At 41.8% G+C, this 16,219-nt stretch overlaps 1 protein-coding gene across 3 annotated transcripts in view; it reads left to right on the forward strand.

Annotated features, from left to right (window-relative positions):
* Nucleotides 1–16,219, forward strand: part of RBFOX1 (RNA binding fox-1 homolog 1) — a 1,108,850-nt gene that overhangs the window by 116,610 nt on the left and 976,021 nt on the right. For all 3 annotated transcript variants that reach the window (XM_033517815.1, XM_033517813.1, XM_033517814.1), the window contains exon 2: nt 10,201–10,260. In XM_033517815.1, the coding sequence (XP_033373706.1) occupies nt 10,201–10,260 (60 nt within the window). The remainder of the gene's footprint in view (nt 1–10,200; nt 10,261–16,219) is intronic.

A 16,219-nucleotide genomic window follows, 5' to 3' on the forward strand; every position in this document is an offset into this window, starting at 1 on the left:
GGTAGGGTTCACAAGTTGATCCCACTTTTCAATGGCCTAAACTGCTGTCAATTCTCAGCAATGACCGATAATTGGTCAGGAGAAAAGACTCCATGCAGTTCCCAGAAACTTCAACTTTTCTTAAAGTAACTCCATGACAGACACGCTGGCAGTAATGCACTGGATATGTTCAGTTTGGTTTGTTAAAGCCAAACAAACACTGAAATGAGCATCTCTGTATCATTTCATTTGTGAATGACCTCTGGTGAAATCAGTGCTTCCTTTCTCTTGCTCAAAAAATGCAGTCTTGTCATTTCAGAGGGGTGTGTGATGATGGACACAAATGTGGAAAGCTTTTGTCTTGTAGCAGAGGGTCTCTCAAACATCCAAAGGTTAAGCATGCTCTTAAGTCAGGACAAGTTTGTGTCTGGAGCCTGGGATGTCTGTGGGGCACAGGGACCCAGGGAACACTGGGACTGCCTGTGCTGCAGGATTTCAGTGCTGGAAGCCCAGGAAAAGCCTGTGTCACTTGTGTCAGGGGACACAAGGTGGCACCTGTTATGCAAATGTTGAGGAACCACATCAGGTTACAGCTGGGTATCAGTGCAGAGTTCAGGGGAAACTGGTGAAAATTCTCACCTTGCAATTTCAATAAAGACTTGGACATTTGCTAAGTCACTTTTATAAACCAGTAGGAACTGTTTAAAATGCCCCTTCTGTCCTGTAAGCTTCTTCACAGATGGTTTAATCCTCCTCAAAGCCTATTGTTAGGGAAATTCTGTCTGGTTTGAAAGTATTAGCGATATCTTCCCTTGAATTTGATGTCCATTTCAGAAGTGAGTTCTCACCTGTCAAGTACAATTTGGTGTTGGCAAACAGCCATGCAGAGCTCTAACTGCACATCTCCATGCCTTCAAACTAAAACAGCCACAAATCATTTTGACTCCCAGCTCTGTTCAGGGAGCAACCAGAGATGAAAGTTTCATCATGAATAAATGAAAGCTTTTTGTGACTTAAAGCTGCAAGTTTTAGCTTGTGGAGAAGTTTGATTTCAATGCTTTATTTAGGACAGGATTCAGCGTTATGACATAAAGGGGTGAAGGTGCTGCTGGTTTTTGGATGGGACCTCAGAGAAAGGCCTGTGCTGTAATTTCCCTGGTCTCCAGGGTTGTGTGGGTGCATTTGCATTTCTATCAGGAGGGCACATCTACCCTGTGTCCTTTGCTCAGGTTTTTGTGCACACTGATCTACTCTGCAGTGAAACAAATAATTACAGAGAGCTCCTTTTGCTGCAGCCCAACAGCTTAGAAAAGGTGGATTCCCTGTGCTGTCACTGGGAAGAAAAGATATCTTTAAGGGCTTCTTTTACTTCTCATTATCCTCCTCTGACTTTGTTAACAATAAACTCACTTTCTACCTCCAAGCTGAGCCTGTTTTGCTCTTGCAGTGATTTCTCCTGGACCTTAACTCATGAACCCTTTGTTGATTTTTTCTCTCCTCTGCCCATCTGTGGCAGGGGAGGGTGGAGTGAGTGACTCTCGTGTTTCCTGGAGTTTGCCCAGTGCCAAACCATGGCATCCATGACAATTCCAACTTGGCATTTATTTGAGGTCTTGAAATAGTGACAAAATTCAAAGTGTCTCTGTGGAGCACAGAATTGGACACAAATGATGGCTCTGGGTTCCACTTCCCTGAGGAGCAATCTTTAGGAGGATATAGGTCCAGCACAGAGGACAGGGAGGGATGTCCTCATTCATTATTTATGAAATCACGACTCTGCTCTAAGTTCTAATATCTTAGAGCACTACAGAGACACAGAAAATTCTGGCAGAACTCTGTAATTCTGTTATTCTGGCTGCTGTTATTCCAGTTTCCAGAACATGCCATGGAAGCAGCCTAACCCCGATGGCAGAGAGCAGGGAGTTGCTTATGGGGAAGTGATACAAGGATTTTGCCTTAATTTCTGTTCTTGGTGCATCCATTCTCTGCATGTTTCAGCACTTTCTCAGAGCATTTCCCTTCCTTCTCTCTGGTTTACTGCTGTTTTTCTTTAGCTGACAGGTACTGTGGCACATTAGCACCAGCTACATAATTTCATAGCTTGTACCCCTTCATAAACTCACTGTCCAAAGTATTATTTCCTTGCAAGAGATATAGATTTATTTTTCTTAAATATACAAATTTTAAATTGCTCTCAGGACTCGAGCCATTTATTCTTAAATTGAATCTTATTTATTGTAATCCAGTTCCAACTGATAGAGCATTCCTCATATTATTCTGACAGAAATAAACACGGAGCTGAAGTGCTATCTTGGCAGAGTTATATGAGCTTGTAATAGCTGCATGCAACTGAATTTTCATTCCACTTTTATTTATTGGTAAGCTATCCTAGGATTTTGAATTGATTCCTCACTTTTGTTTGCATTTATATGTATTTCTTCAATAAAAGGAAGAAATCTCCTGTTATTTCAGGCCTCATCAACCTTCCTGAAAAATGACATAAATGCTAGTATATAAGGAAAATTGAAATACTCAACTGTAGTTTTTCTATCCATGCCAAAAGAAATCTGTGCTAAACCAGTAAGTGCTGAGGGCAGAAGGTGGCTTGGAATTGCAGGTGTGCATTGAAATGGCATTGAGAGAACAGGTATTATAATGTTTTAACAAATAACAGGTGGTGCATATGTTTAATTTTCCTGTGAATAAAGCAAACCTGGGATTCCAAGACTCTTGGGGGAGCTGCCCAGGCCCTGTGAACAGAATGCTGCTCTGACAGGAGCTGAGGGAAGGTCACTTGTCACAAATCACAGCCCAGGCTGGAATGCAGTGATACTTCAAATATATATCTTCATCAGTTCTTATCATTTCAAAGTCGTGGGAGTGGGGTCCAAGGCATGCTGCTGCTGCTAGTGGCAGGAGGGAAAGATGAGAATGCTTTGGACAGCTAGATGATGATTCTCTGTGGTATTCACTGGGGAGCTGAGGAGCAGCCAGCTGTGTTTCCTAAGGGCTTTGGAAACAGAGAGGTTGCAGCCACTGTTTAACCTGTAAAAACTGCTAATGCTCCACAGCAGTGGAATATTTATTTTCTGAGTCCAAACTCTGTCATGTTAGGCAAGCAGCAGTCCCTGCAGAGGAAATTTATATGCATATATTTATATACATATATTTATATGTAATATAGAAAAGACTGGACAGATTATGTCCTGGTCATTTTTTTTTTTTCCTGAAAGACTCCATGTAATGCTTGTTAATTTTCCAGTAATATAAGAGATACTAATTCTAAATAAGTGAACTTCACAGTCACATAATTATTCCCAGTAATGTAACAATATGCTTGTATTGATTATTTTCTGAAATTTCATGCCTAGAAAGTTGATCATAGCTTGTCTAAACTTTTTGGGGCAGGACAATGCAAAGTGGGAGGTGTATTGCTATAATTGAATATTAGTGCTTGGATTTGTGCATGGCTCCGTTCTAAGTGGTGCCAGAGAATCACATAAGAAGTGTGTTCTGTGAGAAGCAACCTGAAATAGTGATCAGGCAGGTAATAAATTTAAAATATAATCATTGACTGAGAATTCTGTAGTGTAATAAATATTTCCATGCTTGGGGGAACGAATAATGTGGAACATCCTGTGGCTGATCTTTTGCCTTTAAATCCACTTAATGAAAATGTTGTCTAGTTGGAGAATTAAGGATTTCCTGATGGGGTGTTTAGGTGATGGGGTGCCGTGGGAGAATGCTCCTGTGAGATTTCCAGCACTTTCTGCTTTGGTTGGTGAAAATCAGGAATGACTGGCAGCATTATCCAAGGCTGTTTGGAGAGGAGATACAGCCCAGCTGGGTTTCTCTGAGCTCCTAGCAAAGACAGAACCTTTTGATTTCTTATCTGAACTCAGCTGCAATGCCACTGGGGCTGTTCCAATCAGCACTCCCTGCAGGCTGGGCAGGGTTTGTTTCCTGACATCCCTGGGGACCTTTGCTGCTTTTCCAGTGCAGCTCCCAGCCCTGAGAGCTGGGTGATGATTATCACTGCTCCACAGATCCTGCTCCTGATTGTCGTCTAATACTCTCAGATAAATGTTCCTGAGTGACTTGTAGGTTACTGAAATCTCCTGCCTCAGTAAAGCTAAAGTAATTCTGCTCAGGAGATAATGGGCAATGTCAGACATGCTCATCTGTGCCCTTTGTGATTACGGCTTGAAAGTATTTATTTAACTCTCCCCGTGTTTTGTCTTTTTCTTCACCTTGATTTCACAGCAGATCCTGCAATAATTTACCCACTTCATGGACTGCTGGAGGATTAGGGAATGCATAATAATTCAGTTAAGCAGGAGTAGTTGGGGATAGTCTGGGTTTCTTCTTTCACTCCTCATATTCCTCATCTTTGGGAGACATCTCTCCCTGTTCTTTACAGGGCTTCATTGTTCAGCACTCTGAGGCTTCTTCTTGGCACATGGAAAAGAACATTTCCCATTAAGAAAAGCTCCTTGTGTGTCTTGCTCTGCTCTTTCTGCTGTGCATCTGAAGTTAGTGGTTGTTTCTGTTCCTTTACCTCAAACAAATAAACCCTTTTTAAAAGTTGCTCTTTTCTTGTGCTTCTAATCTTTTGAGCCCTTGGACAGCCATGTCAAGCTTCTGTTTGTTTTTCTACTGTGGAATCTCATGCTATTAGACACATTCAACTGCAAAATGAGTATTTGTATGATTTTAGATGATATAACATTAATATGCTTATCACTCCTAGTAAATCTCATCCTTGTTTCTTGACTCACTGAATCAGTATATTGGCAGCTCCTGACACACAGCCATTATCCTTGGCTTGTGATAGTGGGATTTCACAGAGAAGTTTGCATTAAATAGGATTCAGGACCATGGATTTAAAAAAATGAAATGTTTTCTTATATCCAATAAATAAATGATTTTTTCTGTGACTTTATGTTTTCCAATTTGTTTCTGTGTAACCTTTGATTCACTGAGTGTTAGCTGTTGGAAAAGGGGCAGTATAGGGGAATCATTATACTCCATAAATATATGAATATATCAGAGTTGATTAAATTATATTTTGATTATTTGGTGAAATGTTGTCTTTCAGATAAAGCTGAATACATGCAAAGACCATATATATATATATATATATATATATATATATATGTATAAATGGCTCCACATTCCAGTGCTAACTAGGAATTGTGAAACAGGGATAGTGTTATGTGCTCCTTGCTCTAAAGGACAGAGTTGGGGCTGGTTTTCTCTTTGGATATAGTAGGAAGGTATTTCTGCTGTGTAGAACAGGAAGTGAAACCCCTCAAGAATTCCAGATTCACCCCTGCAGTAAATGCTGGGAAGGCCTCATTCACCACCTTCTGTTACCCAGCAGTTTGAGAGAGAATTCTGCTGCTGTGGTATTTCTGCATGGAGCCCTGTTCTTTGCGTGTCTGGAGAAACCTGGGGGTGTTCCATACCCTGGAGCAGAGCTGTGGGATGTCTCCACTGGGGAAGCCACAATCTGTTCCTGGTTTAAAGGGTTCCTAGGTTAGAGCATTGTCTGTAAATTGATTTCAATTTGCTGTCTGCTCAGCCTTGTGCAGCCTTACATTCTCAGCCCTTTTCAGAATCCTTCAGGACATTGTTTTATTTTCATTAGAGAAGTCTTATGGGAATATGGAGTCCTCTTTCCAGAATATCTGAATATTTGCTTCATTCAGGAACTTCTGCTGCTTGGATATTGATTGTTCATAGTGTCTTCTGCTGGGGGACCCAGAGGAAGAAATAAAAACCTGTCAGGAACTTTGTATTTAACAAGGCACCAGCACTGCTGTGAATTGGACATGGGAAAGGAAAAATAGTTGTATTCATCTTATGGGAAAGAAGTACCACAGTGGGGGGGAATGCAGTGACCAGTCCTGGGGCTTTGGAGCTTCTCTGTTCCAGCCCAGAAAGGTTACAGAGCTCAAGGCAAACTTTTCAGGAGAAGGGCATGGATCTCCAGCCCCTTTAGAGCCATCAAATGCTGTCTTGTGCTACAGTGAGAGCACACTAAGGATATTTAAAAGAAAGATTGGACAGTTTTTGACTAAAAGAGAAATGGATTTCCACTTAAAAGTTTTCCCTCCATGAAAGCAGATGAGAACATTTCAATAGTTTCCCTTTTTTGAATTCTAGGATAGGGAAAAAACTCCATTATCCTATTTCCTATTTCCAGTCTGCTTTTCAACAGAAGGAAAGATTTCTTTTTGTTACTGCTATTTTCCTGTCCTTTTCCTCTTCTCTGAAGCTGATGCTTGAGGCTGCCCACCCTTCATGGATCTGAATGCTCCCAGCACCGAGCTGGGACTCGCTGGATGTCCCCAAAATCTTACAAGGCACAAGCTCCTTGCAGAGCCAGACCCCCACAGACTCCAGGCTCCCTTGGCTTTGCTCTCTGTTGTAAAGCCTGGTCCTTACATTGGAGAGGTGTGATGGGAAGGGACCTGTCCTGAATCTTTTTTTGCCAGCCCCTGCAAATCAGCTGTACTGTACCACACAGCACCCTGATTTATGTGAGACATCACGTATTGATGCCTTTATAGACAGCAACTTAGTGTTTCAGAGGAGTCTGCATGTTACAAAAAGGGCAGCAGGTGTTATTTAGACTAAATTGACCTTGAAATTGATTTCTTTATTTTATGACTTACTGAGGGGAGATTAATACTTTTTTTTTTCCTGCAGCCTGAAACAATTTACATGGTAATAGAAGGCATAGTCAGTCAAATAAATTGCTGGAAGTAGTGGTGTTCCAAGAAAGAAAATATGGATCTTACTTGCATTGATTCTTTCTATCCCCAGGGAGTAGCTAAGACTTTTAACACTGGGGAAAGACTGCCAAAATTTATTTTTCCTATTAAAGGCAGAAGAATGGATAGTAATGTCTGTTAGCTGACATTTACTCCAAACTTCCAGTTTGAGGGGTGGGGAGAAGGCTGTGCCCCATATAAAATTTAGGGAGCGTTTTATTGCTATTTCTTGATTTCTCTAAGGGCAGATGGATAGTAATGGGAATCATAAGAAACTTCTGGAAAGCCTGGCATGGACACAGCATAGCTGCCCTTGGTAACAGAGCAGGCCCTGAAAAGAAAATAGCCTGTAAATGGTTGTTGCAATTCCACCTCCAAGTACCAAGTAGAAATCACCTCAAAATACAAATGTTAATGGAAACAAGAGACCCAAAAGAAATTACCTGGAGGAGGCACTGATAGGAACATGAAGTGTGGCTCTACAGGAGAGAGAAAGTTTTTGTTTATTGTGCTGCTGCAGTGTTGAAACTGTGTAATTTCCATTTTCCTGTAGCCTCCAAGACAAGTGCATAGTTAAATGATTTGTCAGTGGCACTGTACTTTGCATAACCTGAACATGTACCAGATATTATTATGACACATTGCCTGAAAATGAGTGCGAAAGCAACTCCACAAACCAATTTTTTGTTTGCTGTAAATACAGAAATTGTGTAGAGGAAAGTGCCTTAGATGTGAAAACCATTATGATGAGAATTAATCTCCTTTGTCTGTCAGTGCTGAGTGCTGCTGCTGCTGCAGTGAGGGGATGGTGATTTCAGCCTGTGGGATACAGGAGGAGGAGAAGGGTGTTTGGTGGATCCCATTCCAAGTGTCTGGAATTACTGGGGAAGGGATTTGGGCTCTTGCTAACAGGCTTAGACTAGTCTGGATTGTTATTGGAATTCTCTGCCCTCCTGGAAACAACCTAGACCTAATGAGTATTGCTATTTTTGCTTTTATTTTCTGGTTCAGTGTTGCTGGATTTTCACAGGTGGTAAGAGAGTTATTAATAGGGAATACACCACGAGCTTCCCCAGGAGCTGTCCCACATGCAGCACTGGCCTAAAGCTGTTTATTAATTTGTTACTGGTTCACAGAGCTGTGCAATGCTTAGAAATTATCTGGGTTGGGGAGGAAAAAAGAATATATCTGCAAAATAGCTGCTTAAAATGTCATATTTATTTGGAACTCGGGGCATTGCCTTCTGGAAGAGTTGTGTGAAATAAAAAGCGTCGTCTCTCTGCCTGCCTGCCTCTCCAAGGGAGCCTCCCAGGAGGAGCAGCCCTGCCAAAAGGTTATTTTGGATTCCCAGAGTCCTTCCTGAGCACTGTGGAGCTGTGATCCCAGGGCAGCCGTGCAGCCTGAGGAGCTGGGAAACAAGAGCATCCTGCTGGGAAGGGAATGGGCACTAATGCAGGGAGCTGCTCCTGCAGGCTGTGTTTGCAGGGGCTGCAGCAGAGCAGAGCAGGGCAAGGGCTCTGGGGGCTGCAGGGACACTGCAGCTCAGGGGAAGGGACAGAGGGGAGCAGAGTGACAGGAATAAACTCCAAGAAAACCTGAAAAGGCAGCAAAGGCACAGCTGCTCGGTGGCACAGCAGTGGGAAAGGGTCTGGGGGCACTACTAAATCATCCAGGGGTGGGATGGAGCTTTGCTTGGTGGTTTTTCTTCAATGCTGGCTGCAGTTTGCAGGTCCTTAGTGGATGAGAGTGACTGCTATCCTGTTGCTGTAGGACACACAATCATTCTCACAGACACAGCTCCTGTATGACAGGAAAAAAACTGGCTTTATTCTTACAACTTCAGTATTTATAGATTCTCAGCATTGACCAGGGATTGGATGGTTAGGTTACCACCTTCCCAACCACACTGGTTGTGTGAGACCTCCATCAAAAGACATGTATCAGAAAGAATGTATAAACATCTATGTTTATAGTCACTGTCCTGGGAAAGTTCTTAGAAATCATGCAAACAAGATTGAAAGTCTGAGTTTTCAGGGTGACACTGTTCTTTGTGGGGAACGTGGAACTGGGCTGCAGGGGTTTGACTGGGGGGTGATTTGGATGGTTTGGCATCTATTTACACCATGCAAATACATGTTTGTTGGCACTTCCTGTGAAGGAGACGGTGTTTGCAATGGCTAAATTCAATGGAGAGTGAGGGATACTGTAATTTATACAATTTGTCTAATTTATACAGTTCAGAGACTGGGGGATACTCAGGCTGAAGGAGTGGAGAATTACTACCAGCTCCCTGAAATATTCTCTGTCTCCTGGGTCATAGCACATCTCCTATAAAGGCTCTAGATGCTTTCTATATAGAGGCATACTTGATGATGATAATTAAAAGAAATTCATAGCAATTCTTCTTTGCTGTCTTGGACAGATAGGCCTCAAGTTCAGTTTATCACACTGTAATTCCCAAAGAGCAGGGGGGACTGTGTAGCTTGGCTTGCCAGGTAAATCTTGTCTTTATTGGCAGGAATGGCATGACAAGAGGAGGCCAGCCCTGAGAGGCCTTTTCAAAATACAAATATGAGTGCAATGGCTGTGTTCATTAGGGAAGAGGAAAAATTAACGTGCTCTTTCTAACATATCCTTTTAAAATCAGAATGTTCTAATTACTGCTCGGAGTCTTGCACTTGAATTTATTGCACCTGTCTTTAGACACTGTGGCACTTCCACCACCTGCCAAAAACCCCTCCAAGCCTTTGTTTCTGTGTTGCAATAACAGCAGAGTGCTCATCTTTTCCTCATGCCCAAGCCCCAGGCTGCTTTGTGACTTGTGGAATGCCAGCTGGGCTGTAGGAGAAGCTTCCTGAGGGGTAGAAAATGAAGGATTTTACCTTGCTTTAGGGTGGACCTAGATGGAGATGTGACACAAGAATGGTGATCCAGCATAGCCATGGGCCTGCCTTCTGCACAGCCTGTGCTGCAGGGGTTTGGAACAGCATTTACAGGGCTGCTGCTGAGCAGGGAATAAACCAAGGTCCCTCTCATGCAATAGTCATTTGTCATAAGATTCTGAGAGTGAGAAACTGTCCCCCAAATTTCATGTGCAGGCTGTGCAGGCCTGGCTCAGGAGGTGCAATGGAGCTGTGCCCCGAATTTCTGACAGGCAGCAGCTTCTGCATCCTGCCCTTCTCACCGCACTGCCTTCTAAAAGAGACATCAGGCTGCTGCCTTCCTTGGGGATCATTATGGTAAAACCCAAAAAGTGTGTAATTTAGTCAAAAGGGTCTAAGGCACAAGATGAAAGGCAATGAAAATCTCCATAATCAAAGTTTTACTGATGGCACCTCTGAGTCTAATCACAGTGGTGCTCAATGCTGGTCTTTATTCCTGATATGTAAAGTGCCAACTATTATCTTTAATCTGACTATTTTTTCCCCTCTTCTCTTTTCAGGACTATAAATCTGATGTTATGACTCTGGTTTCCAGTGCCAAGAACAGCCCTCAAGGTCCAGTAAGTAAAGAATTTTGCTGAAGAGATTAGATTTTGTAACTGAGTTTAGATCTTCATTTAAATTGTTCTGGATATCAATCACTGGCACTAGCTCTTACCTGTAACACCTTGCTGCTTTTGAAGTGACTGTGCTTGAATTGGCTTAAATGCTCTTTAAGATGTGAATATACAGGACAGGGAATATCTGTTTTAGCAAGGAGAGGCCAGGAGATGAGAATTGTTGCAGTGAGGTTCATCAATAGCCCTGTGGCTGTCTCCTGTGTGTGCTACAGACTGTGTCCCCTCCACACACGAGCTCCGAGCTGTGTCTCACTGCCCTGCAGAGGGGGGATGAAATCTGAGGGAATGGGAGGGCAGGGTACAACTGCCAGCACCTCTGGAATTCCATATTTCAATGAGGAAGGCAGGCAGAAAAGGAGAAAGCAGAAGTTTGGGTGAGTTCAGAGGCACACAGGAGCAAAGCAGTTTCAAGGGCAAAGCCCCTGGTGGCTTGGGAACTGAGCAGGGCTGGACCAGAAGGGAACTACCTGGCCTAAAGGTGGGATATAACCTACCCTGTGTGGGATATAACCTACCCTGTGTGGGATATAACCTACCCTGTGCCTGCTGCATGCTTCAGTCTCTGTAGAACAGCATCTTTTGGCAGGAAATGTGTGCCATAAACCAAGGTTACGCTAAGGTGCTACAGATTTAGAGGGGCTGGTGATACTCAGCACTGGCTGGTGTCACTCAGAGTTAATCATTCACTGCAGTCAAGTTCCTTCAATCTTTTTCTTTTCTCTCTCTACAGCAGTAATATTGTGCCACAGGGCCTTTCCAAGTGCCTCTCCTAGGATAGTGCTGGGAATTGAAATGATATCACCCTGAACACTTCGTTTGGGTATTTCTCCCCCCACTCTTTTTCTGATTATCTAATCCATAGCCCCTCAGACTTGAGGTTGTAGGAGTGTGGATTTATGCCAGAATAAGGAAATACTCAGTATTTTGAATGTTTGGCAACCCCCTTTTCCCTGTTTGCAGGCATGATTAATGTTGTTTTAAACATGAACATCAAACATTAACAGTTCCCTGTAAGGAGGAGGAGGTTGGACCTCCTCCAAATGAACACTGTCTTTCAGTTGGAAATCTCTGCCTTCTGAAACTGCTTAGTCACACCAACAGAAATGCAAAATAATATCTTGAAAAGTGAAAATGTGTACAAGAGATTTTTAGCTTCTCAGATGATTTGACACAATCCATTTTTTCACCCCATGTAGTAGGTTTTGGAAGAATATCTTTCAATAATTCTTCCTGCACTGATGCTTCTTGCTGGAACATCTTGCTATACAAAGTCCCAGCCTTCCTGTTAGTTTGTCAAATGTTAACTTTTCAGAATGTTCTGAGAGGTGGAGGTTTATTTTTAGAAACTTGGGTTTTTTGTGCTTCATATATTTGCATGGAAATTAGGTTTGTGCCGGTTAAAAACGAATGTTTTGAAGAATGATGTAGTGTTTTTCTGGCTGAATGTGTTCTCTAAACCAGAAAATGTTTTTACAAGTGCAGAACAAGATTTGATGAACACCTGTCATTTTGTACTGAGAGAGTGGGGGGCTTTACTGAATTTCTTGGTCAAACTGTCTCAGGTTTTCTCTTTTTTTTTCTGTGACTGAATCATTTTGTTGTCTGTAACAAAGTGTCCTCAGACTTTGAGGTAGTGACTTAACAAACAATATTTCAATTGTCTTCCTCGAGCCTCAGGAGCTTGGACTTTAATTATTTTTTGCTTATTTTTGAGTGATGGAAAGTGTTCTGAAGGCATGTTTAGCAGTGCATTTTGATGTACTGAAGAGGGCTGTGATGGAAAGAGGAAAAGGTTTCCTGTTTTCCATGATATTTCTTATGCCACACTACAATGGCACAAAAATAATGAGTTAGGAGTTGAGCTTATTGCTCCTGAAATTACACTGTCTCTGTTGTTGTTTGGAAAATGGTTTGTTGTGATGGATGAGAAGGAACACGTAGATTTTTCAAGTGTGTTGCCAGATCATTGTTTATAGAACAGTCTGGTAATAAAAGGAGAGTTGACAGATAAGAATTCAAATGGACCTGAGAACGAATCATTGAATAATGTCCCACTTCCAGAGCCTGAAAAATCTTATTTCCAGGTTGTTTTCTTTTTTTTTTTTTTATTTTATTATTTTTTAAATAATTGTTGGCTGCTTTTCCTGCTCTTAGTGACAGATCCTATATGAAAGTCTAATGCAGCTCAATCTCAGGCTGAATTCATGTCTGTGTTACATCACTGAGACTGCATTGAAAGGGCTGGAGTCACTGTGATATAAAACTCCAGCAGGGAGTCAGATCTATCAAACTTCATGTTTCCTGATAGCTAGAGCTGCCTAATAGATTGTTTGTTAAATAATTCAAGATGTTTTCATTAAGCTGAGTGATTGAGTCTTTTAAAGCCTTTCTTTTGTTCTTAAATCTCATCAGGCAGTTGGTTGTACCTGCAGAGCTAAGAAAACCTAGCTGAAGGAATTATTGTTGGAAGCTTTAGGAAGTTGTAAAATTACTGGCTGCCAGACTCTGGAGGGATGGATTTGGGCTGGACCCTTGGATTTCTGTCCCTTTTTCCTATGGATTCCTCTAAGTGCTTCACTCTTCCATCAGCAGCTTCACAGTCCTCTCTTAGGCTGCTTTAAATTCTCCTTCCTGCTTATTAAAGGTTTATGTTTTCTAAAGTGCCTTTGCTTTTCCCCCAGTCTCCATTTCTCACACTCTCGTCCATATATTGATATTTGATAACAAATATCATGCACTGTTTTTTAATCAAGAAATGCTGAGAAAAGGTAGTGGGAGTAAAATAGGACTCTTCAGGGTAATTCAGGAGGGACAATAATGATTTTTGCTGAGAAATAAAATCGCTGCAAGAATTGCTGCCTGTGATCTGAATAGAAATGTGATAGTACCTGAAATTACTTCATCTCTGCTGCTGCTCCAGGAGGAGTATCTATTAGCTGGGGATAATGGTGTGCAAAAGACCCAAAAACGGTGGATTTCTTTAAATTTCAGATTCCTATTGAATGGAATGGGTGTTAGCATTCTTAAAAAAAAAATAAATTAAATGAATCTGTCTCTAGCAGGGAGAGAACAATAGAACTGAAAGCAAAAATAACTCTTCCCTGAGCATCATCACAGAGAATTTGGATAATGGGCTGGGTGGGAGGGGAGAGTCTTCTGCACAGGGGTAGAAGGAAAAGTGCTTTGTGCAGGCATCTCAAATAGTAACAGAGAGCTGATCTAAGACAACAAATCCAGGAAATACCTGGCTAAATTCAGTTTTATATCTCAAACTTATGTACAGAACTGAAAAACACTGAAAAAATAGAGGAAAGTCTTTACAGCTCTATCGTGAGGATCAGAGAGTGGTTTATGATGAATGGAATACAGCAGGAGGGGAAAATTTTACCTGAGATGCTTATTGTGGGAAGATTTTGTAAAATTTTCCATCACATTGCTGATCTGAGAATCCAGGCACATGAAATGTTGCTGTGTTAATGCACAGCAGATGGGAGAACTCAGAAGCAGGTACAGAATCCTGCGTTTTGCTCCTTCCACCTCCATCTGCTCACAGTGTTTTCCTCCCTATTAATGCCCATGGCTGTGTGTTTTTATCCCAGCAGAGGAATTGGTCCAGTGGCTGGAGGTCACAGCCATTATTCCATGTATTATGGACAATATTTCCACATTATGTGGAAATGTCTCCTTGAAAATACTCCAGTATCATTTAGATGATGAGACAGTGTTACTATTACTGGCTGTACAGGGAAAATCCTCAAATTAGAAATGCTCCTTAGTGATGAATGAAGTTAGGACAAACCAGTTATTCCTAGATTCAAACTCCTGTAATTCATTGACAGCTTTGCCCAGTTCCATCAGCCTATACTTGTGTGTTGTTATTAAATCAGGTGCTGAATGTTGTTTATCAGGGTTAACCTTGCCTGGAGTGGGAATGGTGTGGTGTCTACAGAGCTGGAGCTGATTTATTATTTGTAGAGAAGCAGATCTCCAGGATAAGTTGACACCAGTTGAGATTTTGAGTTTTTCATTGATTAAAATCAAGTTAGGTGTCGTCTTTTCTGGCAGGAGAGATGAAACTGAGAAATTGCCCTGTTCTAGCAGCCTTCCTTCATTTCACCATCAGAGATCCCCCTGGTTTCGTGCTTTAGCCAAGGAGGTGAGAGACTAAACAAGAATAAACAATTTCCAATAGCAGAAAATTCAAGTGGTAACAAGCAGGTGAATCCAGAGAGCTGCTGAAATTCCAGGTATGCCCTGATAAAAGATCCTCGAATACTCCTGATTCTGGTGTGGAAAGAAAAGCTGGGGTTGGACAGCAGCTCAACACACAGACACGAGACATGTCTAAAGAAGAAATGGGGTCCTTTTAAAAGGAATTGTAGAAAAAGCAAAGGAGAAAAGCAAAAAGCCTTTGCTGATGATCAAAGTTTGGTGCTACTAAATAACTGGAATTCAGTGGACTTTCAGGGAGGAGCTTGTGAGCATGCTCACAATCTAAGAATAAATGAATGGAGATGGACAAAAAGCAGGAAAAGGCTGTGTCTGCAGCAGAGTTGTGTAAAAGCTGTGCAGAAGTTGATGTTTTTCACTGCCAGCAGTACTAAATTGTTTGCAGGGTTGTTATCTATCTCTCAGAGATAGCTACAAGACACTGTAACAAAAAGGGCATAAAAATACATTTTGTACAGCACTTCTGTAATTTCTGCTTGCATCATCCAAGTGAAACTAAAGGGAAAGGGATCATTTTGCCTTACTTGGTCTTTGAATCTTAGTTTTCAGTCAGGACTTGTGAAAATGTGCTATTGGGAAAATAAATGAATGTAATTATTGATTTGCATAAAAGTTTGCACAGCAAGACTCTAAACCATTTTATAGCTGCCCATCAAACCAGGTCTGCTTAGCTGTGGTGTGGGAATCACATCCCATTCATTTTGAGCTTCTGTCAGTCTTAGAGGCAAATAAATCAATGCATCATTATTATGAAAAGTATTTATAGTTCAGTTAATGTCTTTTTATTGTGGTTTTCTTTTGCATTCTACCCATATTAGCAGTGTTTAGTAAAGTACTAATACCCAGGATTTGAAAAGAAAGCAAAACCAAGCAAACAAACACCAAACTTGAAAACCTGCTTCTAGCATCCAGCCATAAAAACTTTTGGGAATTCGGATGAGAATCAGAATTTATATATCAGGATGAGAATAATTATATATATATATATTTGTATATCAGGAGGGATATAAATCAGACAGCTGCCCCTGCCAGTGGTCCCTCTTAATAGTGGTGTTGTTTGGGAAAATGCAGTGTGATGTGTATTAAGGGCCAATTTATGGGGCTAAATCTTGTGAATTGCAGTAGAAATTGTGAATTGCTATTTGTGTGAATTGCTGTCAGTAGAAATGAAAAGCCATGAGAGAACTGTTCCTTGTAGAGAAATCTCCATGGCATGACAAGAGAAAACTCCTCTCCCTACAAGGACTGATGAAAAGACTATTGTATAGCTGGTACTGCTTTACCATCCCAGGTTTTGTCTCTACGCTGTCAGCTGGGAAAGGAAAAGTTGGGTAGGGGGAGGAAAGATTTCTGGAGGTTTTATTCTGGTTTCTTATTCTTGTAGTCCTGTTAATAAAGTTTCTTTATTCCTTTTAAGTTTTAAGCCTGTTTTTCCCTTCTCCTAATCCGTATCTCACAGCAAGAAATGAGTGTCCTGATGATTTTGGGGAGCTGTAGGAGCCAGCAGGGCCGTGCTGCGGGGCAGGAGAGGAGGCAGGGGAGGCAGGGGAGGCAGGGCTCGGTGCTGCGGGGCAGGAGGAGAGGCAGGGGAGGCAGAGCTCAGTGCTGCGGGGCAGGAGGAGCAGGGCAGAGCTCGGTGCTGAGCCCAGCTCTCAGCAGGGCGCTGGCC

Source organism: Parus major, chromosome 14, assembly GCF_001522545.3.
Source record: "Parus major isolate Abel chromosome 14, Parus_major1.1, whole genome shotgun sequence".
In the NCBI taxonomy this organism is placed as follows: domain Eukaryota; kingdom Metazoa; phylum Chordata; class Aves; order Passeriformes; family Paridae; genus Parus; species Parus major.